Below are 25417 nucleotides of genomic sequence, written 5' to 3'. Positions count from 1 at the left end.
AACAGTAATTTTTATATCGAGAATTTCACTCATATTTGACTAAATTATAATATTTGTTCTCCTAATTTTATAAATTAATGATTTTGATTATTTTTTAAAATTATTAATTAATAATTACAATTAATAGAATTATTTAAATTAATTATAATTTTTTAAAGTAATTAATGATTTTTAATTCATTTATAATTAATTTTGATAAAGCAGTTAGACTTAAATAAAAATAATGAAGTGCCTTCTATATAGTTTATAGTGATACAAGGGAAGTTGTCCTAAAAGTAACGATGCTAAATATACACCGATATTTAATCATATATTATTAAGTATAGTATTAAAAAAATTGTTATGTGTAATATGATGAGTTTATTAATTTTAATTATAATTATATTAAAAAATCATATAATCATAAATTATAATTAGATAATAATATAAAACTACTCGAAAAAAATGTTTTAATAGAAAGGTCTTAGACGCACTGATTCCAGTGAAAATGAAACGTAGTTTATCAGAAACTTTTCTAATAGGCAACACAACAGCAGAACGCACTAAGCAATTCTCTCTATCTTGTATTTAATTATTTTAGTTTTTATGCCTCAATTCAAGTCGCTTGCACGTTGACATGAGTCATGAGTGTACAATCTAAAAATATTGACAGAAATAAAAGTGAATGTGATTCTACTTCTGTTTAAATTAATTTGCCATGGAATTGATGATCAGGTTATTATTGACCAAATTCTGATTTTGATCTCCTCTCATTTTACATTTTAGGATTGCAAGAAGTTACAAGGGCAGGTCAATAGTTTAAATCATCCAAAGAAGAAGAAAAAATAGAGTCAAATTGAAATTGTAATTAATATTCTGAATTCGTGACACAGCACATGGTGTGCAGATATAGTACATATAGAAAAAGTAACTTTAATTTGTCAATCGTGCAACACAAGCTAATTAATTAAACCTCACATGGATCACTCTTTAGACGCGAATAGTTAAGAGTCAGATAGTTGATGAAACGCGGGATTTGCCAAAATTGTGAGTAGGGTCGATATTTCCTTATTTTTACCCTTTCATCCATTGGTGGCAGTGAAGTATATTTGCAAGTTAAGAAGCAAGGCCACTATCAAGATTCGATATCATTCATCTTCAGAGACTTTTTAGAAATATGAATTCTCAATTGCTGATGAAAAAATTAGCATTTAATATTACACGTAAATAAAATTTTAAATTGCAGTCAGAGTCGCAATTTCCTCACTTTCCTTGATATTGCATCAAGTTATGGATAAATTGGGATTGCACACACCCAACTGAGTTTAAAATTACTGATTAAACTAGAACAATTAATCTTGTGATAATTTATCTACGCATGGATGGTAAGTTATTTTTATATATCATATTAAAACCGTGCGTGACTTATATTTTTAAAATTTTACTGTATCTAGTGTTTGTCAAATCATCGTATGATATCCATATCCTGTATCTATCTGTGAAGCAGGCAATAGCAAGTTGTACATTTGATAACACAATTGCCAAGTTTGTCTAGACGTGAACAAACGTTAAGTCACAGGGAACAAATCTAGTTTTCTCACATGTCTTTTGATGCTTGATGGTATTATTCCGATCAATTTTTAGCTGGAGCTAGTGTTCTATGACTCTGTTCCTATGTCGGAGGCTGAACATCTCACGTATTACAAACTCTTTGGTGGATATTAAATGTAGTTAATTAATTAATTTGGACATTTCCCCAAACAGAAGAAAGCCTAATAATAAAGAGAAATAAGGCATAACAATAGACACACTCTCACCATTCCATTTCAAAACGGGTCCTCGATGTGAGATTTTATAATTATTGAAATAAGTTTTCAGTTGAGATTAAGGGACTAGAATAACTTAAGTCATCCTTTTAGTATCACCAATGTTTCGACTTAAAATTTTTATATGAGATATTATTTATTAAGATGTTTGATAACAGTCACAATTTTATTCTTATAAAAAATATCTCAATAGGATGAGAGGAAAGACTGTTTATAAATAACTCGTGACTTTTACTCTTAAATATTGTAAAATTTTGTGACTATAAGAAGTTTGAAACAATTTTTAAATGCCAATATGAGATAAAAAAGAAAAGCAAGATCCAACCAAAGGTACAACTATAGATAATAGAAAAATACCAAAATCATGACGTGAAAAGAAATCCTAGTTAAACAAATCCTAGTTAACAACTAATGAGATGACGTGAAAAGAAACTTAGTCTCTCTATTTATTAAGCATAAACAATTTTTCATCATGGCTTAGTGGTTCAATCCACACTATTTCCCACACCTATGACATATTCTTGTCCCCAAATACAGGATTCGTTTTGATGTATTCTTCTCCCCGAATACAGGATTCGTTTGTATCCTCCAATGTGATTGATTATTCTGAATTTTCAAAGGCTCAAATTGAGCTTGGCAATACAGGTGAGCTAATGACACAACAAAGAGAAGTATCAAGATTTTCAAAATCTGTTTTTAGTTTTTAAAAATTATTACATGTGACATGCTATTAATTTTTATTTATAAATTAAAATATATGGTTATATGTCACATGGAGATTGATGCAATGGATCGCATAATCATAAACAATGTAATAATGATTTGATTAATGATTATTGGAAGCATTGCCATCCCATGTCAACCAAAATCCAATATGGATGGCTGCATACATGCACTTATAAAAAGCATTGATAGCCATGACCGATGGTATTCCAAGAAAAAACAAGTCTCTTTAGGCATACCACTGTCGAACATTTAATTTTCCATTCAAAGCACATGGGTCTGTATCTTTCAATCATTTTCCCAATCCAATAATCTCCTTCCCACGTGCCTGAAAAACCAATGAGAGGCCGAAACATTATCACAACGGAAGAAAAAGGTAACGGATCCTCGTGGGTTTTGAGCATGCGCGTCAACGTGTCGGGCAGGAAATCGGAAAACTACCTAGTATTAGAGTGAATCAATGGATTGGTGAACGTGAACGTTAACGTGCCTAATAGCTTGGTTTGTAGGAACTTGTTATGCCACAAACAAATTTTCATATAAAAGTCTAGGCGTATCCCAAGCTTGTCAAAAATTATTATACAGTTCAGCATAATTATAATCTCGGTCAATATTAATTTGACATATAATTCAGTTTAATTAACTCTCTCATAATATAATTAAAATCTGACTATGCATTATATAAATATCGATTAGCATCATGAACGCAGTAGATTTAGTACTTGCCATTTTAATGTGTTGTTAGGCAAACACCCTCGTCCTAATTAAGCACGTTGGAATTTGGGTGTAACAGAGTTGGATACTAGATATAATTATTTTTTGTAAAAGTTGAGAAAGAATTTTGTATTGAAAATATGTGTTCAAGTTCTACTCAATTTTAGTCATAAATTGAATCTATGTACTAGGCGAGAAGAATTAATTTTAGAAATAAAAATAACACGCCCTTAATGTCGGTCCCATGCTTGTGTTGTGTAACTGCACATTATGTTGTCACAAGTATTTCTGTACAACTCATCCCTTTACCTCAAATCATCTTTAATATCAAAATGACAAAATTTGGCACCTTGACCAAAACTCATTCAAGCAATTTCTGTGGGCGATTTATCCCATTATCAAAAAGTTTTTAAAATCTGACAGGTTATTTTTTGCTAAAAAAAAAACGGTGAACACTGAAAGTTTAGGTTTAAAATAGTTTAATTATTATTGTATTGAGAAGATTTTGTAAGACTAGTAGAAGAGGTCACATTCGTAAACTAGTGGGAAACAAAACAATCAAACTGAGTCAAGTATTATTTTGAATTAATAGTCAGTATTGATTGCTTAAACAAGTGATAAATAAAGCCAAATTTTATTTACTATATGTGCATTTATGTACATGAAAATAAGTTTGCTATCAGTAAAACAATGTAAAAATTGATGTAAATGAAAAGGACAGCTGCAAAGAATGACAACTCTTTTCTATGATCATTATCATTAATTTGAAATGAAACAGACATATCTGACAATGTAACTAATCATTGGATTCAGAACAGTGAACTGGCGTTAACACATTTGACCGCATGTGTAGACATGGACTAAAAGAGACACATTCCAATATATATATTCTCCCCAATAATGCACTCAAATGTGCATCATGAGCTGTGGAAACTTAGAATAACTGTTGTTTGACTGCAAGTGTAGCATGCTTTTGTTAAACTTATCACATTTTTCTGACAAATTTGAAGTCATTTAACCTCTTCTGAAGCTGTTACGTCCATTCTAACTGAGACCCAAGTGCCTTTTGCTTTATTGGCCAGTGGCCACAACGCGGCACTTCTCGTAGTAACAAACACACTAGCACTAACTAGCCAGCACTCATTATGGTTATAGTCTTAATAGAGACAATCATATATTGCCCATTAACCTGTATTGACTCAGCTTTTTTATCCTTGTTTGTTGCTAATTTGGCGTGATTCCTTTCTCCAAAACAAAAGCTGCTATATTTAACTTAATGGGCAAAGAAATATAATAGTAGGATTTATAATGCACGCCTTGCCTAAGCAGGCTAATATAACCTTCATTGGCCAGTACATGTTTCAAACTTGAAGGACTTATAGACGATATGATAAGGGGCGGGTGGTTATTATGCTGCATAAGAGAAGCATCAATCCAAGCAATAGTGGCATCTGCCCTTTCATTTCTGCATGCCATTCACATCCAAACACTTGAAGACAAAGAAGTTGCATAGAGATGGTTGAGAGAAGAATGTTGGTGTATGTTTGTCCTTGTCATACACAATTGCTTGATCAAAGAATGATATGACCAGACAAAGATCATTAATTCCTCCCTCCTAGCTAAAAGCCCTTGTCCTTATTGCCCAACCGTTCAACTTCCCCTTCTCCCAACAAAAGGAAAAGCTTAGCGGAGTTACTAGAGTATTACAAAGAAAGAAATAAAATATATATGAGATACCAATAAAGCCCACCAAAAAGACTCCACTAACCCCAAAGCACAAACCTGAAGAATAGGGCTTTTGGACATATTGACAAACTGACAAAGCATCAACCGACTTATTATTCCTCCAAACACATCCTTCCATGTGCTAGTTTCGACATTCTCTTGGACTATTCTGTGAGTCATTTTCTGCCTTACCAATGCTTTTGCCTCTTTGTACCGAAAAAGAAAAGAAAAAGATATGCTTGTGTCATTCCCCTACTTAGGCACATTCACAGGCTACAAAAACGGTTATATTGGCCAATCAACATCTTTTTGGATTTTGTAGCTTAGTTGCCGATTCTCATTTCTTTTTTAATCATCAAGAATTTTATTGAGGGAATAAAAGTGAATAATTTATTGCATTAGAAAATCCTAACCATGCCATCACTCTATAAATAGTACACACGTAAAGCAATTCATTCCTCCTCACACCTCAGAGCTCATTCCTATTGCTAGCCACAATTCTGCTTTTTTGAAGCCACAACCACATACTTCTACAACACAACTCATAATGAGAAGGAAAATCCATCACCCCACCGTGTTTCGCTCTTCCATCGTTTTGCTACAAGAGAGATTTAGACAGTTGCAGAGAGTGAAAGAAATGAGAAAGAAGAGAGAACTGCTGAAAATGCTCACTACTAGTGAACCTAAACCTTTCAATTCCAACCCCACTATGAGGCAGTTTTTCCACCCTGAATTGATCATCCCATCAAGGTCATCTCCTCCTCATGTTTCTCTTTCTCTAGGGCCAACTTCACAGTGCATGCAAGAGTACAACAAAAGCACTATTGAGGCCCCAGTCTTAAATAACATGCTCTCCATAGATTCTACACATAATCAGTCCATTCAGGCTTCATGCAAGAACATCTATGATTGGGATTCGGGCTCTGACTCTAGTGTTGATACTTCTCTTCACCTGTAACATTTACATAAATATACTTGTCTTATAAGTTCTAATGCAGCTTCATACATAACCACCTGACCTCTTTTCTTGGCACTTAATTAGTTATTAATTATTAATCAGCATATTATCACTATTTGTAACGATGACTAGCTAGTAGATTCAACGATTAGATTTGAAACAACATGAACTGGGGAGTGGGGAGGGTGTTTGGTAGTGAGTCCTTGAATATCTATGAACCATCTGTCTTGTTTTTCTAGGTTGGTTATAGGTTTCTTTGATTCGGTCCTTGACATGTTGTTATCAATCTATGAACCATCCTTGAATATCTATAATCTAGTTTAGTGTACTTTTTAGTTGACATCAGTCCTTAACATGTCAATCTGCTTAGTAACTTTTTTTTTTTTTTTTTATATAGGGAATCAGTCTATGTTTAATGCAACCAAATTGTGCTTAAATCCAACCCTACTGGAAAGTGGGAATTTTTGCACTAGAGCTAAATGATCATGGACATTGCCCAAACGGGGAAACTAGTCGCTGATTATTGTGAATTTGTGATGCCTCAGGAAAATACTGAAGGACCGAGAAGAAAAATAGTGCTGGCTAAATTATTATAATAAATACATACAAGAATATATCACGCTGAACTAGTAAGAGGTTTTCATGCAACCAGGTTTACCAAATTATAACAACACAAGATAACTTCAAAGATGAACCAATCGAAATTGTCTTTTCTGTATGTTTCTGTACCGTATGAGACACTCCCGATGTTGAACCGAATACATTATAACAGTATCGAATAAACCATCAAATTCATCCTTAAAGCTTTGCCTTTTTCTCCCCTTAATAATCCATAGAGTAAAAAAATATTATAAGTAATCCACCGAGTACTAGAAATCATGCTAAGTAGTCACTTAAATGTTGAATTTTTTTTTCAAATTGGTCAGTAAAATATGTCAACTTAGAGACTAAACTAGTGGATATTCAATACTTTGAAAGCTAGTTATATAATTTTATTATTTTAGGGACTACTTAAGAGAGAAAATAATATTTGAGATACCAAATTGATTATTTGTTTGTATAGTATCATAATTAATTATCATTAGCATATACTTCTAAGCTAGAGATGGTCTTTCTTTTTTGCATATTAACATATATAAATTCATTTTACTGTTTTAGAGAGGATGTGGTGTATTAATCCAATCTTCAATACTGGTGCCAGGATTTACTGCAAAAAATGCAGAGTTCTGCTCCAGAAAAATTCAAAAGAAATTCAAACCAAAAACTAAATGTAGTAATTAACAAAAAGCTGATTATTGGTAAGCAAAAAGTTTCCTGTGTTAAAACATAATGGTTCGAAATAGGTATTAGGAAATTGAAAATCCTTTCTGACATGGGAGCACTAACGGATAGGTATTTGATGCCAGGGTTGCAAATAAACAATGCTAATTTATATCTATGTTATGTGATGCATTATCAAGTCTCAACTATTGTATTCTTTCTTTCTGTTATTCATCTAGTATTATATTTTATTATTGCATTGATTCCATGGCATTTGATCACAGAACTAGAGCAAATATTTGCTGCAACGATTTGTGCATTGTTCAAAAAAGAAATCCCTCCTCCTGGATCTTTATTCCTAACCCTAATCATTTTGGAGTTATTATAAATCCTTTAGGCAACAAGGGTCCCAGGATGGAAATGAGACAAATGATTGAACTAGATGGAGTGGCTTGGTAAGAACTCTGTTGGGTCTATTGAGAAGGCATAAACGATGAAAAGAAATCACTTCTTTATTTGCTTTCTGGCCTGATAGCTTGCTTCGTAAATTGGTCATCTAGATTCCTCATTGCAAAAGAAAATATGCTTGGAATGGACCTACTGAACTGTTTGTTCTTCTTATCTTGTACAATGAAAGCTAAAAACAGTATCTTAACCAAAACTAGAATTACATAAGATAATTTAATTTGTTTTATCCTACGGCTACTCCACAGAATTATTGATCCCTATAAGTACTGCCGTGAAGGTCCTCTTAATTTACTTTCTGTAGCATCTGCAATTCTCTACTCGTATAAGGCAAGTTATCAGGGGATTTAAAAAAGATCTAAATATACCATATTTGGAATGTCCATATCTAACATCGGGGTATAAGAAAAGTGAAAATTTGGTAAGACAAAATCACGGTGATAGAGACATTCAAAAGAAAAGCAAAGTTTGAAGTTATCTTGACAACGAAGACATGGAAGTAGGACCATATAGCTTGGTGTCTCCGTCTTTGAAGAAAGATGGTGTGTCTATATTATAGTCTGAGGCTCTGAGCTTTTCTCTCTTCAGAAGGAAACTTTATAAAGAGAGTAGCACTTATAAGAATATTTTTCAGCCATTACATGAAACATAGATGAAGGTTAGATAAGAAGCTCCTGAAGAGAAATGACTTCAACAATGCTCAAAATTTTGATGGCTCAGCTCCTTTTGTCTCTATCTTTTCAAGCATATGGTAAAATCAGCATTACCTCTGCTAAGTTTGATTGATTTTTGCCTTATTAAAAGGAAATAAATCATTGTGGTCATTGTTATGGAAACTAAACTAAAACCATTAATTTAGTTTTGTGTTAGAAGCCAAAGACTAGTCTATTATCTTATTGAGTTAGTGGAAAATTTCAGGACAATTTGAGGAATGGTGCATAGCAGATGAGCAGACCCCAGATGAGGAGTTACAGAGGGCCATGGAGTGGGCTTGTGGAAAGGGTGGGGCAGATTGCAGCAAGATACAAGTGAACCAACCCTGTTACCTTCCAAATACCTTGAAGGACCATGCCTCTTATGCTTTCAACAACTACTATCAGAGGTTCAAAAACAAAGGAGGCTCTTGCTATTTCAATTCTGCTGCAATCACCACTGATCTTGACCCAAGTAAGACCTCAGATTTCTAGATAATCTCTCATAACTCATCTTTAGATATAACAATGATTTAGTATTTACAATTGTCTGAATGTTTTATCCTTTCATTTATAGTAACAATTACAAAGACATTGAATACCCAATGCCCAATGGGGCACAAGTAGCTTGAATTTGATCATTTTGTAATATCAATGGCAGGTCATGGCTCATGCAAGTATGAGTTTGTTCCTTGAATAAAGTTTGAAGTAACATATTTTCTTTCATCAAAGACAATAAGACCATATTTTGCGGTTGAACTTCGGAGGGAGTAATGGGTCGGTCCTTCTTTTTGTCCGCGTTTCTTAAATTCTCATTGAGTTATTGTTCCATCTCTTGAGTCTTGATATCAAAGTGAAACTGTACCATGGCGAAATGACGTTGAATTCTTCTATTTAGTTTAAATTATCAAATTATAATTTCTGTTTTTATAATAATGAGATTTTTTTTTTAATTTTACAGTTTCATCATTCACATAAAATTGACTCATTTTATGTCTCATAAATAAGATCAATAGTGTTCTTACTTAATGGTCACGCATATTTTATTTTTGTTTTGGATTTTTTTTAATCAATGCCACATTGAGTTACTTTACTAAAGGTTGGGCCCTTTTCGAGTTGGGCCTAAATGGGCGGAGGAGCGAGTCATTAGCGAAATTTATTCTTAAAAACAAAAATTGAGCATAACCAAACATGAGCTTAGGATTACTAACACTATACTAGGGCAAAGAGCCAGCCATTAAAGTTGTGAAGAATTATGATTTAATCGCTTATATTGATTATATCATGCTGATAGAGTGACTGACATCATTTTGAATTACACATAGGAGAGCAAAGCAACCACTTTTGAAAGTTAGGTTAGGAGAGTGGTGTGCTTAGTGGAATGAAGTGGGTCATCTCATCGGCCACACACATGCTTTATCCTCCTTTAATACACTTGGCAGTGCGCGGCTGAACTCTCATTTTATGAGCCTAATGATAATGTACAAATTTTGGTGAGATGTTAACGTGTGAACTAAAAAAAACCACAAACGCAAACCTGCTAGCACATGCTCCACCATAACATACAAATAAATCAATCATCTAGATATCGTTAATAATTGCTTCTTCCATTTCCTGCCTTTCTTATGCTCTTCAAATTTCAACCATTTCCACGAAAGAGAATAATATTTGCCGAAACAGCATTATTTACAAACTCCAAAAGAAACTTTATACAGTAAAATTAGATTTATGATACATCCTCCTCCTTTCTTAATTATAAGATCTTTCGATTTTTTTTTATAAAATTATTTTCTAATTTTTAGATATATTAATTATTTTTTTTCACATACTCTTAATTTCTCTCTCTAAATATTAATGAGAATCACTTAAATAGATAAAGATAAGAAATGAATAATTTTATAATAATAATAATAATATAAATAATTATCAAATCTAATTGGATTCTTAAAGAATATGAATTGATTGAAAATATCTTATAAATAGATATAGAAAAAAATAACTCATTAAAGTATGTGTGAAGCATTAGAATAAAAATAAATTAAATAAGAGACAATAATAATACATAAACATTTATTTATTTCAAATACTTCATTAACATTCAACTTTTTTATATTATTTTTTTATCATATGATGCCGCTTATTATATTTATATTTTTATTCTTTTTTATCTCTTACTTTTACTTGTATTAAAGTAAATTGATTTGTGGTGTCCACAGATTACTTTTGATTCGGTATCGGTCACATGTGTTTGTTAAGGCCTAGGCAAAAGAAATGGGGCAATGGGCACAAAAAAACTGAACCATGCGGCCTTAAATGACCAGAATTAAAGGCACTCCTTACCTTACCTAGTCAATTAGACACAATATTGGGACAAGAACTGTTCATCATTTCTAGAAAGGAGAAGGAGCTCTAAAAACCACATTTTTCTTGCCATTTAGTAGTCCATAAATAAATGCAGAACCAGAAATGATAGCAGAGTCCTTAATAAATGACCCCATCTTTGTACTGTTAGGATAGCTGAGTTTCCTTTGTCTTCTCAGCTTTGACCACTTGGCACGCTACGCTACGTTGCATTTTCAACCATCACTCTTTTGTGTTCAACTAGTACTATATAATAGTGGACACCTCGGTTGTTCACTTGTTTTTGTTTTCTCGTGTATATCTCAGTGTTGATCTTAAAGGGGAAAATGAGTTACTTGGGTTTGGGTGTTAGTCCAGGTACTGTTCCAGTGTACCATGGAACAAAACTTAAAGTGTTGGATAGGAGGGTGAGGATAACAGAGCTGGTGTTAAGGTGTGTGAGCCTTGGTCTTGGAGTTGTTGCAATTGTTCTTGTGGTGACTGATTCCCAAGTCAAAGAGTTTTTCTCCTTTCAGAAGAAAGCTAAATTTACAGACATGAAGGCTTTAGTGTGAGCTCTTGTTTCTTCACTTTCGGTCTGAAAATGGTTTTCTTCTCTCCTAATCCTAATATAATATTCTTTGCAGGTTCTTGGTAGTTGCGAACGGACTAACTGTTGGCTACTCCTTAATTCAAGGGTTGCGCTGTGTTGTGAGTATGGTTAGGGGAAATGTACTTTTCAGCAAGCCCTTAGCTTGGCTCATTTTCTCTGGTGATCAGGTACCTGCATATTATATTTCACTCTTCTCGCTTGTGTGGTTTGTTTCACGGCTAAAAGTATCACAATTTGTTTTCTCTTCCGTCAAATGTAATCTTAAAATAGATACAAATTGATTATGCATTATATTGAAAATTTTACTTCAAGTTTTACATCAAAGTTACTCTCAAGATAAAAGCATATAAACATAAATAATTTCAATTCAAAATCAATTTTATATAGTATGTTTGATTTTGCGATCCTTTAAAGAGAATCAATTCACTTTTCTACATCAGTAATGAAACAACTCTGTATAGCTTTAGGTCTTTAACTTTCTCACTTTTTTTCTGTGATTTCAACGCCAAGCCATACACAAAAATCCACTCAAATACATACCAAGTGTATAATTTCCTTAGCACTGCACCATGTCCAAAAGCCAAGTATCAATACTTTTTGGGATCTTCTTGGTAGCAGCTAATGTAGCAACTGCCCAAAGCTGAATCTAGACTATGTGGTACTATTCATTTTTTCTTTCTTTCTTTCTTTCAAGGAGTTCATCCCAAGTTCTCAAACTTTTTAAATGAATGCATCAAATTGATCAATGAATGGAATGGTGAGTCCATTTTTATTTATCCGCAAATGTTAATCATTAGTTTGTTGGTTTTTCGTTAGCGGGGGATTTGAACCTGTCACCTATCTCTTCACTCTTTATCAACAAACCAACCTTATATCTCTTAGAATTGTGAGTCCATGTAAAACTAATCAGGCAAATCCACCAAAGGAGGGAGTGATCGACTTTCCCTTGAAACATTTGATCCTGCCCTAAGCATTTTGCTATATACATAAATACCTGTGTCAGAATCTGAGAGTGGGGTCGGGTTGGTTTTGTTTTGTTGAAGTCGGGGCTCATATAGTCAAATTTGTATAGCAATTCATAATTCATAATTATCTCAGTTTTGCCCCGTGAAGCCTGAGGAACTGGGAACCACTGCTGCGGGACCTCATGAAAACCGTCGTACAGGGGAGACACTCACCACATATATCGTAGATTCATACTTAATCCCCTTTGGGATCACATATGAAGTTGTTGAGAATTAATTTTTTGTCTGAAATCACCCAAGCACTTATAGGACCACGCGTTATAGTATTATTGACCTTTCTTCTATTCTTTGGGGGGACACAGACAGTATTTTATGTTTATTTCAGTTTAAGGAAATGAATTCTGGATCCTAAAGAAACATTAAAAATAGATCATAATTGATAAGTTTAATAAGGAGTATTTGTACTACACAACATGACAACAATAATAACATGTTTGGTTTGACTTGACTGGAGGACTGAGTTGCTTCCAGTGTGAGAGTGAATCTAAACACACTACAAGTGTAATTGAATATCTATTTGTACAGGTGATGGCATATGTGACGGTGGCTGCAGTGGCGGCTGCATTGCAATCTGGGGTGCTTGGAAGGACAGGGCAAGCAGAACTTCAGTGGATGAAGGTGTGCAACATGTATGGGAAATTCTGCAACCAAATGGGAGAAGGGATAGCAAGTGCTTTTGTGGTTAGCCTTAGTATGGTGGTCCTCTCATGTATTTCTGCTTTTAGTCTCTTCCGTTTGTATGGCACCAACAAAAACAAATATGCAGGTTGGTAGGTACTATTGGGAGCTACCATCACCATGGTTTCTTCAAGTTAACAACCAACCTACTCCACTTACCACTCTTTCTTGATCAACATAGTAGTAGCTTTCTAATTTGTAAGGCTCTTTGTTATAGTGAATTATGAATTATGACGCAAATATGTGCATTTCGGCTGTCACTGATTTACCATTTCATGCTTGTGACGTTGTGCCTTTCTCTTTGACAATCAGATAACAACAAAAAGGAAAAAAAGTTGACTTATTTTCTTTTTTAATTTAAATGGAGTCGCACATAAAAAAAATTTAAATGGAGTCAAACTTTAATACTATTAAAGAGTTTAAAATAATTCACATGTTTGAATATTTGAGTTAGATATCAACAAAAGTAGGTTTAAAATTTATGAGGGACCAACGAAAATAAATCAATTTTATTTGATAAATATACAAATAATAAATTATATAAAATATTCATAATTATGTATTTTTTAAAGTTATCTACTATTGCAAGGCTACCAAATGAATTAAATTTGTACAATTCTTTTTTGCTTTTCATTTCTCTTTTGCGGGGTTTCTACTCTATCAAACTAAGTGAAAAAGAAAAAACTTTGAAACGTAATAAATAAATGATAAAAGATGGGGCAGAAAACAATAAACACAAAAATAATGTTATGGAAATTGTTGTACTAATAATAAAAAAATATATTAATTATTATATATGCATTGCATCTCAATATGTAATTATCAATATGATTGAAAAAGATTTTAAAAAATATCGCTATCAAGTTACTGTACAACTAAAATAAAAGGAAAATAATAAATAGTCCACTTTGAAAATTAGGGTTTAATATTTAAATGGATGAAATATACTTTTAATCATTTATATTTTTTAGTATAATTAGTATAATATACTTTTACACTTTTACCAGTATTGTTATTTTTTACTCAAAAGTTAACTGTCGAAAGTTGATAACTTTAAATTGAAAAATTAATTTATTAAATTATAAATATTCGATAAAAACTATTTATTAAAGTAATTGAAAAATATAAAATGATAGAAATATAATAAAATAATTATTTATTTAAAAGGTTAATAAGAAAATTTAATAAATATATTAAAGATAAAAAGAAAAAAAGTATAAAAAGCTAGAAACTATTTTAAAGAAATATGACTGCCAGTAACATTTCAAGAAATACCAACAACTAATAAAAAATTACTAAAAAAAATTATTTATCAAATAATAAAACAAACTCTTTAACTAAAAAAAAATTTAAAACTAATGAAATATCTTGTCAAATATAATCATTGTCACCATTGTGTAATATGATTGGTACATTATGTGATTAGAGATTTAATCATTTACGTCATTAATTATATTTAAATGGATAGAATATATTTTTAATTATCTTATTTCTTAAACATGTGTTGAAAAATTCAATCAAAATCTTTGATCCATATGTATGAAAAAAAAAACATGAAAAATGTCAAACTTTTAAAGAAATCTTAATATATTAAGGAACTATTTCTTATTTTTGGTTAAGGAATACTTCGATTCATCCAAAAATTCAATTTATTTATTTATGTTTTTAAAATAACGTAAAATAATTTCTGAAAAAACATTATGAGTTTTGGGTTACCATTTTGAACTCTTTAAACTCATTTGAAAGTTGTAACTTGCTTAAATAAATTCATTTGTATAAAATTATGAAACTCAATTAAACCAAAAAAAGAATGTAATATGATGAAAATAATGTGAAAAATAAATTTCATTAGCAATTGAAAAAAATGATATTAAATTTTTTATTTTTTGGGTTGCTTGGATTTACTTTTTAAGTTATTCTTATCATGTTTATAACTATTTTTCAGTTATTCATTGGACTTACTCCGATGAGACAGTTCTCAAAATATTAAATGTTAAATTGAACTGTCAAATTAAATATGATAAAGGATATAAAAAAAAGTATATTTTAACTTATTTAAATTATACTTCTTCACAAAAAAAAAAAACATCACCAAATTTTTTAATTATACTTAATTCGTTCCTTTTTATAAAATATTACTTTAAAATTTATTTATCCTGATATAAGACTCTTTTCTAATTATTTTGTTGTATTAATTATATTTTGATAAAAATATTGTTAATTATTTTATTTCATAAAAAATAAATATTATGAATTGTCTCTTTTAAAAAAAATAAAAGAATTTAGTTTTGAAATTAAAACTTCACTACTATTATTCTTTCTCCATATATAAATTATTCAAGGATAATTTTTTCAAAAAATATTATAATTATAACAAAATTAATCAGTTTTTAATATTTATGAATAATTAATAATATTTTATAATCAGAGACATAAAAATACATATTTTATACTGTATAGATTCTGTAAATTTTTTTTATAGATTTTATTATACAACTAGAAAGTACTTCCCGAAAAAAAAAAACTAGAAAGTGCTAGTAGACTATAGATGGATTTTGGAAATTGAAAAAAAAGAAGAAGAAGAGAATTTGGAAAGGGAAAGATTCAGGATTGAGGACACGACCTCCGTTGGTAGTCGCAATTCGGAACACAGCCTAAACACAAATTCACTGTTCACAGTGTTCATCTCTCTCCTGCGCCCTTCCTTTGACTTAACGAGGGAACCGAACAAACACAACTTTTATTTATGGCTGTGGCCTAATTTCCTTCCTTTTCCCCAATCAAAATTCAAAACCCTAACTATATCCTTCGATTGATTTTTTGTTCATTAATTTGCTGCTAGCTATTAAATTGTGAGAGTCAGAGATGTCGGAAAAATTCTCGGCAGCACTTCGGATTGGAGATCTCAACGATTTCATCGCTCCTTCGCAGGCATGCATAGTCTCCCTCAAAGGATTGAAAAAGAATGATAAACCGGAGGTATTTTCGTTTCCTTCTCTTCATCGGAATAATAATCACAATACTTTTGTCAAACCCTTCTTGTTCACATTTAATTTCACTCTAGGTATCAAATGCTATCAAGCAGGTCAAGTTTGAACCTGTTAAAATTTCGCTTAAGGATTGTTTGGCATGCAGGTTTGTCTTTGTATTTCTTTCTCTTTCTCTGCTTAGTACCCCTAGTTTTACAAGTCAACGGATGTATTTGGCTGCTGTACTTGTTTCTGTGTTTAGTAAATGGTTAATGATATTGTTGCATTGCAGAGGGAAAAAATACTTTACATTAAAAGATTGTGTTTCTTATGGGGATGCTGTTGATAATGTCAAAGTGCAACTTTTATTTGGAATCATCATTTATTTGTCTGGTAATGCAGTGGATGCGTCACATCAGCAGAGACAGTTATGCTGGAGAAGCAAAGTTTGGATGAGTTTCTGAACAATATTAATTCAGGAAAGGCCGTGATTGTGTCTCTTTCTCCCCAGTCAAGGGCTTCTATTGCTTTTCATTTTGGCATTTCTCCAATTCAGGTGACACTTTACATGTTGCTTTGCTCGTTATATTTTTTGGGGTTGAATATGTTTTTGGTACCTCTAAAATGAAAAATAAAATAAAATTGAGAGGGCAATCTCAGGTGCAGCAGTAAAGTTGTGCACTGGTGATTAGTTGGTCATTGGTTCGAATTTGGAAACAGTGTCTTTGCATATGCAAGGGTAAGGCTGCCTACAATGACCTTTCCCCATACCTTTGCATAGCGAGGAGCCTTCTAGCACCAGGGTACGCTAATTTTCTTTTTAATCCCTCCAAACTCTAAAAACCACATTTAGTCCCTGTTGCTAATGGACTTTCATTAAGTGCTGATGTGGCTAACAGAAGTCCTTATAGGCATTCCACTTGGCATATAGTAATGCACACATAGAACTCACTTGCCACCTCACCAATTTTTTTTTTCTGAACCAAAAAATTATTCCACACGCAACGGTGGGCTTTCCTTCTCCATTTTCACTCCAAGTTTTAATCATAAGAAAGCCTCCCCATGTCTCACCTTCTATAGTGTCATGCTAACCATAGTCGCCCCCTATTCTTCTATCTTTCCCATCATAATCTGGTTCTGTTTTACCCATTTGATTCTCACCCCTCTGCACTATATGCTGCACCCTTTTCTGGGACACAAGAATCACACACCACCTCTCCTTCTTCCTTCTCTGCCCTGTGCCACCCCCTCTCTCTTCTGTCTCCATTACCTAAAAACCAACGTCACCATCTCATTCTCCCCTTCTATCTTGGCCGACTAGCCATTGTCTAACGAAATAATGTTTTCTGGCTAATTTACAAAGTCTACGCATTTGTTTTCATGATTTGAGGAAAATTTTGGAAAAGTCAATTTGAGGTGGAAAGTGAGTGACACATGCCAATTGCCGATTGCCAATGGGGATGCCTATGTGGATTTCCATTAGCCATGTCAACACTTAATAGAATCTTGTTAACGGTAGGGACTAAATATGGTGATTTCAAATTCGAGAGGGATGAAAACCTTCAAAGAAATTATAGGGACCAAAACCAAAATGCATTTGTTTAACAGGGGCTAAAAATATATTTAACCCTTTCAAAATATTTTTACAGGGTTCTCACTTGAAATAAATTTGGGAAGAAAAATCCAAATTTCTTCTTGTTTCCCCTGGCTGAAAGTCAAACTCTTGCCATTGCAGGCTTTCAAAAAGCTGACAAGATTTTTTAAATCCTTGGGAGTGAAGGCAATTTTTGATACAAGTTGTAGTAGAGATTTGACCCTTGTCGAATCTTGTGTGGAGTTCATCACAAGGTATAGACAAAATCAAGTGGTTGAAGATGAGAGGAGTAAATCAAGTCTACCTATGATTGCATCAGCTTGCCCAGGTATAGAAGTTAAACTTATCAAGATCATAGTATTGGCAAATTGTGTCTGTGACATGACTTGACACATGAATAATGACTCGGCAGAATCCAAAATATAAGAACACAACAAAGTTAAGTGTATTAAAAATTATATAACATATTAAGTTGTCAATAAGCACATGTTTAAGGGTTATATGTGATGTGTTAAATGAACTTGTGTCGAAGATCTTGAAAAAAAGTTGGATGAAGTTTTTTTATTCTGACTTTTGAAGTAGAAATGTAAGCTGAAATTTCAGGATGTTGTGTTGACTATGGTCTGTGTTTTTCCTTGTTTCTGTTGTGACTTGTGATTGCTTCGTACTATTTCATTGTGTTAGAAATATAGGGTTGTGGACCAGAACTACTTTTCAATGTGCAGAATAGGTTCTGGTTATTGATATGAACATCTATGTGCAGGTTGGATATGCTATGCTGAAAAGCAACTTGGATCCTTTGTTCTACCTTATATTTCATCAGTAAAGAGTCCACAGCAAACAATTGGAGTTATCATAAAGAACTATGTGTGCCAAGAATTAGGACTCAGGTTGCATATTAGTTCCAAATTATAATTTGAGATTGAAAGAAACATACATTTACCTTGAAGATGAGGGAGGCCACTTAATCTTTTGATGATTATGATGCCTCAGTTGTTATTCATATACTCATGATATATTTTGGCATGATGCAATTTCCAGAGAGTTATATGCACAGTAAAACACTTGAATGACTGTTTAAAGTTTTAACAGGCCAGAAGAAGTTTACCATGTCACCGTGATGCCTTGTTATGACAAAAAGCTTGAGGCTGCTAGGGATGACTTTGTTTTCCAATTTGAGTCCCATGCTGAAGGGCGTGAGAGTGAAATTAACATGATTTCAGAGGTAGATTCAGTATTGACAACTGGAGAAGTTTTGGAATTGATTCAGGTTATAAGTTTGATGCATTCCCTCTTTTTTTGTGATTTTTTTCCTCTTCTAATTTAACTTATGATATGTATACTAATGCACATTTGAGTTCAATCTTACAGTCAAAAGAAGTTGATTTTAAAAGCCTAGATGAGACTACTCTGGACAAAATGTATGAAACTAACTTTTGCTTCCATTATTTAATTTCATGTTTTTGTCGAACAATGGTGTTCAGATGTAGTATGGTGCTTGCAGACTAACAAATATTAATGAAGATGGATACCTTTATGGGGTCAGTGGAAGCTCAGGTGGTTATGCGGAAACAATTTTCCGATATGCTGCTAAAACACTTTTTGGAAGACAGATTGATGGCCCTTTGACCTTCAAAAACATCAGGAATTCAGATTTTCAGGAAGTTACTCTGGAGGCAAGTCCTTTTGAACTTTATAATATTATTTTTATGCTCGTGAGGAAGGTTGTTATTAGTATCTTTTGTGTGCTGTATCTAACTATAAAATGTTGAGTATTTATGCATTGTAACAAAATGGACAATAAGTAGTTTTTAAGAGCCATTTCTTGATGGGATAAATTTCCAACACAGTTTCTGGTTGTTATGTGTTTTATTTAATTTCTCTCATTATTTCTTTGAAGTCATCATTCTTTCATGAATGAGTCCATGATTATCCCTTCACCAGCAACCTTTGCTGTTATCATTCTTTCATCCTGCAGTGGCAATTTATGTTGCTTTGGTCCCTGAATGAATGTTTTCATCTGCACAAATTAGTTCTCTGAGGGATGAAATTGTTTACAAGTTGACAATTTTGTAAGATAAACTTTTAGCAAGTATAGAGCCTCTTCAAGGAAAAAACCAACAAGTTACCGCTTTTAGGACAAAGTTATGCATTAACTTGAAGATAATTTAGGGGTTTGTTGTGCCTTGTTTAGCTAGAGTTTGTTTATCTGGGTATATATGATATAATGCCATGCTATATCATGATGTAGATAGAATGGGCTATTAGTTTTTGATATGTCATCTAGATTTATTTTTCAAAATTGGTTTTGATTTGGGATTATTTATTGTTATTTGTTATTTTGGATTATCTCATTCTGGCTCAAAATAGGATTATTAGATTAGGATGTATCACTATGTTGGGTCTATAAATAAACCATAGTATAAACAGTTGATTCACTTTTTGGGTAGTCTTGATATTTTGTTTCCTTTGGAGAGTTTGTGGATCCTAATTAAAGGGAGTACCCTGCCAAAGCCAAGAGGACTTGGAGTTGGAGGAGTACTCTTGCTTACCATTGAGTACCCTGCCAAAGCTAAGAGGATAAGTAATGCTAAATCCTCCTACTACCTTTTATGGTAAATATTGAATGAAAAGTAAAAGCATTTATTGTCTTGGAAGTATAAAGTATATTTAAACCTTACCATAAAAGCTAGTAAGAGGATTTGTAGGAGGATTAAGAATTATTCCTAAGAGGACTTCGAAGAGTACTCTTGCTTACTGTTCTACATCTGTCTGTGCAGGTGGAGGGAAAAACAGTGTTGAAATTTGCTCTCTGTTATGGTTTCCGGAACCTGCAGAACATTGTACGAAAACTTAAAACTGGGAAATGTGATTATCATTTCCTAGAAATCATGGCATGCCCTTCAGGTACCGTGTTTTTCCTTTTTCATAAATTTTATTTATTTGTTGGTTTTTGTTAGTTATCAATATTTTTTCACAAGGCCCATAAAATTGGTAGGTATTGAACTGAAAAAGAATGTTCCCTCAATGCAGGTTGCTTAAATGGGGGAGGTCAAATCAAACCAAGTTCAGGGCAATCTCCTAAAGAACTAAGTCAGTTGTTAGAATCAGTTTACATGGAAAATGTAAGTAGTATTATCTCAGAGAAGCTAGTATTTTAAGTTGCACTCTTCTTTAAAAGTTTGACTTGCATAAAGATGCGTAAGTGTTTGTCTACTTCTGCATTAGTGGGAGCATCAAAAGTCTGAACACTGCATAGATTCTTGTAGGACAAAATTACAAACAATTGTTACTCTGTATCTGTATTGATGCTCTACCATATTTGCTTCATTGCCTCTAGGCACTACAAATAATTTGTCATCGGTGGTTTTACCCTTTTTTTGGTTATTGTGGAACAACTTTTGGATATTGAAAACTTTTTTTTAACTGTATTAGTAATTAATTGTTTCTCGCATCAAACATGTTAGTTTGTGAGTAGCGTTAGTGGAGTTTGTTGTACCATTTTGCTCTTTTCTGCTATCAGAATCTTTATTAGGGACTGATTATGTTTCTTTATATGCTAGGTTTTGGTAGCATCACCGTTTGACAATCCCATCGTTAAAGGCTTATATGACAAGTGGCTTGAGCAGCCTGGTTCTGTGAAAGCTGGGAGATACATGCACACACAATATCATCCTGTTGAAAAAAGCATTACTTCTCAGTTGCATAATTGGTGAGGTGTTGAAACTGAACTTTTCATATTGTTTCTTCTCAAGGTCATTTTGTGGTATTAGGCGGAAGAGTACTTTAATCCTTTTGCTATGGCTCCTTGTGGATATGTTTGCATATTGGAGTCGTCCAATTTTGGCGTTGAACAGATTTTTTTGATGTATATAGATCCTTGATCTGCACCCATATAGATAGAAAGAATCACATTTTGTAATTTACCATCTGGACCTCGGTTTTGTTGTTCCTGCGGGTCCTCTATTATTTTTAGTATCTAGGTTCTCAATAAAATATTCCTTCATTACACGTGTTGGTGTGAGTGACTGAGTAGGTGAGAGGACGAGAGTGACAGTGACAATTGTTGGAGCACAAATTGTCCGCTTTACATTTATGCACTCTTAAATTTGAATGAAGCAACAAATATTTCTCTGATTTCCTTTGTTGTGGTTATTGCGTGGTATGCGGCTAAATTGAGCGATGGTAACAAGTAGCTGAGATAATAAATCTCAACAAGGAACAAATTATTGATGTTATTTACGTAAGTTGATGTTTTATTCTACCACCATTGCCTGATTTTGCTTCATCAGGACTTTATCTGGCGTTGTTTCACATGATTCATTGCTGTTGCTCCGTTTTGGCAACTGTCAGGATTTCTGGATAACTACATCTCGTAAGAGCTGAATTCCATTAACTTGGATTTTTTTAATAGACAATGTTAATTCTTAGTTTTGTTGATGAGGGTTTTGAACCCATGACCTCCCTCTTCCTGTCTTCATCACCAATCCAATTTATATCCATTAACTTGGAAATTGAAAACTCACCATCGGAGTTCTTTTCTTCTTTCGATTTTGACTGAAAATTCTAAAGGGCTATTATACTAACAAGATTCTTTTACTGATTTGGGGAAAATTAAACTAGTTGTATATGCTTTCAGTTTAGAATTTCTTAAAAAAGGGGTGCAAAAGTATTTATACGGTACGAGGTTATGTCATCTGTACAAAAAAAAAAAAACAGTACGAGGTCTCAGTGCCCTGCAAACTTGGTCATGATTTTGATTAAAAAAGATGACAAACTAGAGCTATTTCGGTCTCCGAAAAGCCGAAAAGCATTTCCTTCATAATAATAATAATAAGTAAGGAATAGGAATCAAGTGAAAGTTGCAGTTTATATTTTATTCTATTCTGAATTAAATGAAGGTGCCTCCTTTGCCATTATCATGGATTGAAGGATCATATGGAATGGGAATCAAGTGAAGGTTGTTTTTCCTTCCAACCACAGCTCCAAATGATTCATCCATGTCAAACTCCTCTGGTTTCGTTCCTTGTTGGAGTTCCCAATTGAAGTGATAGAGTAATTTGGCTAGAGCAAACTCCACATTGGCTATACCAAATGAAATGCCCGGGCACATTCTCCTTCCTGCCCCAAAAGGGATGTACTCAAAGTCTATTCCTTTGAAATCAATAGATGCACCGTGGAATCTTTCTGGTATAAAGCTGTCTGCATCATGCCAGTTCTCAGGATCTCTTCCAATTGCCCATGCGTTCACTATGACTTTGGTCTTGGTGGGTAAATCATATCCATCAATCCTGCATGCTTCTATGCATTCTCTTGGAAGCAACAAAGGAAGAGGTGGGTGTAACCTCATGGTTTCTTTTATTACTGCCTTGAGGTAGCTAAGTTCTCCTAGGTTGCTCTCATGGATTGTTTCCTTTCCTCTCATCTCAGCTTGTGCCTTCTCCCTTACTCTTGGGTTTCTCATCATTTCTGACATTGCCCAATCTATTACTTTTGCTGATGTATCCGTTCCAGCAGCAAATATGTCCTGTATAATGTTGAATATAGTTTCACATATTTAAAATCATAACAAGAACAAGAAAATCACATTGATTTTTCGAACATACTTGTTTGAATCATATATGTGGATCATCTCAAACAGAATTTAAAATTAGATGAACGTCACGGCAGAGATACTAACCCAAATCACAGCTTTGATGTTGTTGGTTGTAATTGGGGTATCAAGGTTGCCACTGTGTTGGACTCTTAAAAGAACCTCAACAAGATTTTCGTTCTTTTCTTCTCCCATGCCTTTATTTGCTTGATTCTCCTTTATGATCTTGTCTAAGATCTTGTCAACCTTCTTATGCATCTTATCCATTTTGGCTTTCAACCCGGTTATGAGATGCATAGGTTTGAAAGAAGGAAACATATCTGCAAGATCAAAGCCATCTGCCACTTCTATTGCTTCCCTTGTGATCAATAAAAATTCTTCATGGTCGTCAGTTATGTTACCGAATGTTGTTCTAGAAACAAAGGTACTTATGAAAGAGTTAATCATGCTGGTGAGATTGATTGGTGCACCTGCAGATGACTGAATTTTTTCAATGAGCTTAGCTATCTCCTGTTCTCTAATATTGGAGAAAGACTGAACCTTCTTTGCACTTAGAAGCTCCAACGTACATATTTTCCTCATTTGTCTCCAATAATCTCCATATGGAGCGAAGGCAATGTCAACTGATCCATAGCCCATGATATCAGAAGCAAGAAATTTTGGCCTCTGTGCAAAAGCAAGATCATGTGTTTTCATTATTTCCTTGGCCATGTTGGGAGATGATACAATCACTGCAGAAATCTCACCTAGTTGCAAGTGCATCAAGGGTCCATATTTTTTAGCTAATTCTCTGATAGCATGATGAGGAAGTGAACTTGCTGCTGCTAGTTGAAGCAGGTTCCCTATAATAGGTAGCTTCCATGGCCCTGGTGGCAGTTTATGGAGACTCTTTTGCTTGTAGTTCTTTGCAAGAAAAAGCACCAAGAGTGAAAGGAAGAAGGTGATGACTGCCAAGGAAGATAGGACTGCCATTGTTTGGGAAGGACTTTTATTTTTAAAAAAATGTATGTAATTTTGATAAGCTTCTTTGAGTTTTCTTTCTTTTGAATGTTATATATACAACCAACCATCGTTGGTGACATCATCTACTTGAATCATTTAGTACCAAAAACGAATCTATTTAATGCTTGACGAACCAATTTTCTTGTGCAAAGAATCGATCCAAATAAGACAAATTCCTTAACCAACGTAACATAGTTTGCCATTCGTTTTTATGTTTTTGTACAACAGCTAGTAATTCCTTAACCAACGTAACATAGTTTGCCATTCCTTAACCTGGGGGAAGCTTATGAACCACACTCCCTTACTTTGATTTTTTGCTTGTAATTCCTTGCAAGCCAAAGCAGCAACAAGAGGAATGAAGTAATAACCAGGAAGGAAGGTTGGAGTTCCATGGCATGAATGAAAGACTATTGTTTGAAACTGATGTTTCTATATATTCCAGTCTGCTCCCACAGCTTCCAGGAATTGGTGAGTTGCAAAAACAAACAAAAAACTGTGGTCATGCAGTAAACTTAAATAATTATATAATAATGAGATGCTTTCAAATTTTCACTCAAGATACCTTAGCATTAGAAACAAATCCTGGTGGGTTGGACAAATAGTGCTTACAGTGGAAACTCACTAACCACTATGATGACGATTTTTAAATGAACACTTGATGACATGATTTACATCAACATGATATAATGAGTTGGTTTTATGTTATATCAAAATAAGTCATAAATTACAACTGCAACTATTTTACTCTAATATAATATAATATAATCCAAATCGAAAGAAAATAAATTATGATTTCCCCGTACAGGACAATGCTGACGTTGAAACTCTGCTTATATGTATAGTTATAGAGGTACTATCTTCTATAAAATTTTGGTTAAATTAATTTATAGTTTCGTGAACTATTTGAGAACTTTTAGTTGGGTCTTTTAGCTTGAATATTATTTCTGATATTATCTACTTAATGTCATATCATGATCAATGTTACAGTTTTAACATTCAACAAACACTGAACATTTGAATTAAAATTACATATTTTACTAAATTGGGATACTAAAATCATGAAATTAAAAATTGGAAGACCATAAGTGTAATTTAGAAGAAAAAATGGTTAAATTGTAAATTTTTTTTATCTCTATTTAATTTTTATCTTCATTTTTTTCTTGTGATTTTAGTTCCTAAATATTAAAAAATTTACAATTTTGATTCAATCTTTGTTATTGTATATGTTTATTTCTTTTTATTTTTATAATTAATTAGTTTT

At 33.1% G+C, this 25417-nt stretch overlaps 5 protein-coding genes across 5 annotated transcripts; 4 read left to right on the top strand and 1 right to left on the bottom strand.

The window, feature by feature from the left end:
* The first annotated feature begins 5514 nt into the window (after nucleotides 1-5514).
* On the top strand, nucleotides 5515-5925 carry LOC102670464 (uncharacterized). Its single transcript, XM_014769503.1, has one exon. It carries the CDS (start codon nucleotides 5515-5517, stop codon nucleotides 5923-5925), a length of 411 nt encoding a protein of 136 aa, XP_014624989.1.
* A 2272-nt stretch (nucleotides 5926-8197) lies between these two features.
* LOC100817256 (PLASMODESMATA CALLOSE-BINDING PROTEIN 5) lies at nucleotides 8198-9830 on the top strand. The gene is made up of 3 exons (XM_003549469.4): nucleotides 8198-8401; nucleotides 8569-8817; nucleotides 9004-9830. Exons 1-3 carry the CDS (start codon nucleotides 8335-8337, stop codon nucleotides 9036-9038), a joined length of 351 nt encoding a protein of 116 aa, XP_003549517.1. The 5' UTR covers nucleotides 8198-8334; the 3' UTR covers nucleotides 9039-9830.
* A 137-nt stretch (nucleotides 9831-9967) lies between these two features.
* On the top strand, nucleotides 9968-13238 carry LOC100812100 (CASP-like protein 2B1). The gene is made up of 3 exons (XM_003549461.5): nucleotides 9968-11253; nucleotides 11330-11462; nucleotides 12846-13238. Exons 1-3 carry the CDS (start codon nucleotides 11030-11032, stop codon nucleotides 13092-13094), a joined length of 606 nt encoding a protein of 201 aa, XP_003549509.1. The 5' UTR covers nucleotides 9968-11029; the 3' UTR covers nucleotides 13095-13238.
* Nucleotides 13239-15481: 2243 nt separating this feature from the next.
* On the top strand, nucleotides 15482-21698 carry LOC100806757 (protein NAR1). Its single transcript, XM_003549451.5, has 11 exons — nucleotides 15482-15977; nucleotides 16063-16133; nucleotides 16370-16523; nucleotides 17703-17889; nucleotides 18325-18451; nucleotides 18654-18831; nucleotides 18933-18982; nucleotides 19066-19237; nucleotides 20342-20468; nucleotides 20595-20686; nucleotides 21125-21698. The coding sequence occupies exons 1-11, from the start codon at nucleotides 15864-15866 to the stop codon at nucleotides 21275-21277; spliced, it is 1425 nt and encodes a 474-aa protein (XP_003549499.1). The 5' UTR covers nucleotides 15482-15863; the 3' UTR covers nucleotides 21278-21698.
* Nucleotides 21544-24734, bottom strand: LOC100800554 (cytochrome P450 71D8). The gene is made up of 2 exons (XM_041011265.1): nucleotides 23242-24734; nucleotides 21544-23088 (listed from the first exon to the last, which is right to left on the bottom strand). Exons 1-2 carry the CDS (start codon nucleotides 24124-24126, stop codon nucleotides 22453-22455), a joined length of 1521 nt encoding a protein of 506 aa, XP_040867199.1. The 5' UTR covers nucleotides 24127-24734; the 3' UTR covers nucleotides 21544-22452.
* Between the last annotated feature and the right edge of the window lie 683 nt (nucleotides 24735-25417).

Source organism: Glycine max, chromosome 17 (assembly GCF_000004515.6).
Source record: "Glycine max cultivar Williams 82 chromosome 17, Glycine_max_v4.0, whole genome shotgun sequence".
Taxonomy (NCBI): Eukaryota; Viridiplantae; Streptophyta; class Magnoliopsida; order Fabales; family Fabaceae; genus Glycine; species Glycine max.
This window is presented reverse-complemented; position numbering and strand designations above follow the sequence as displayed.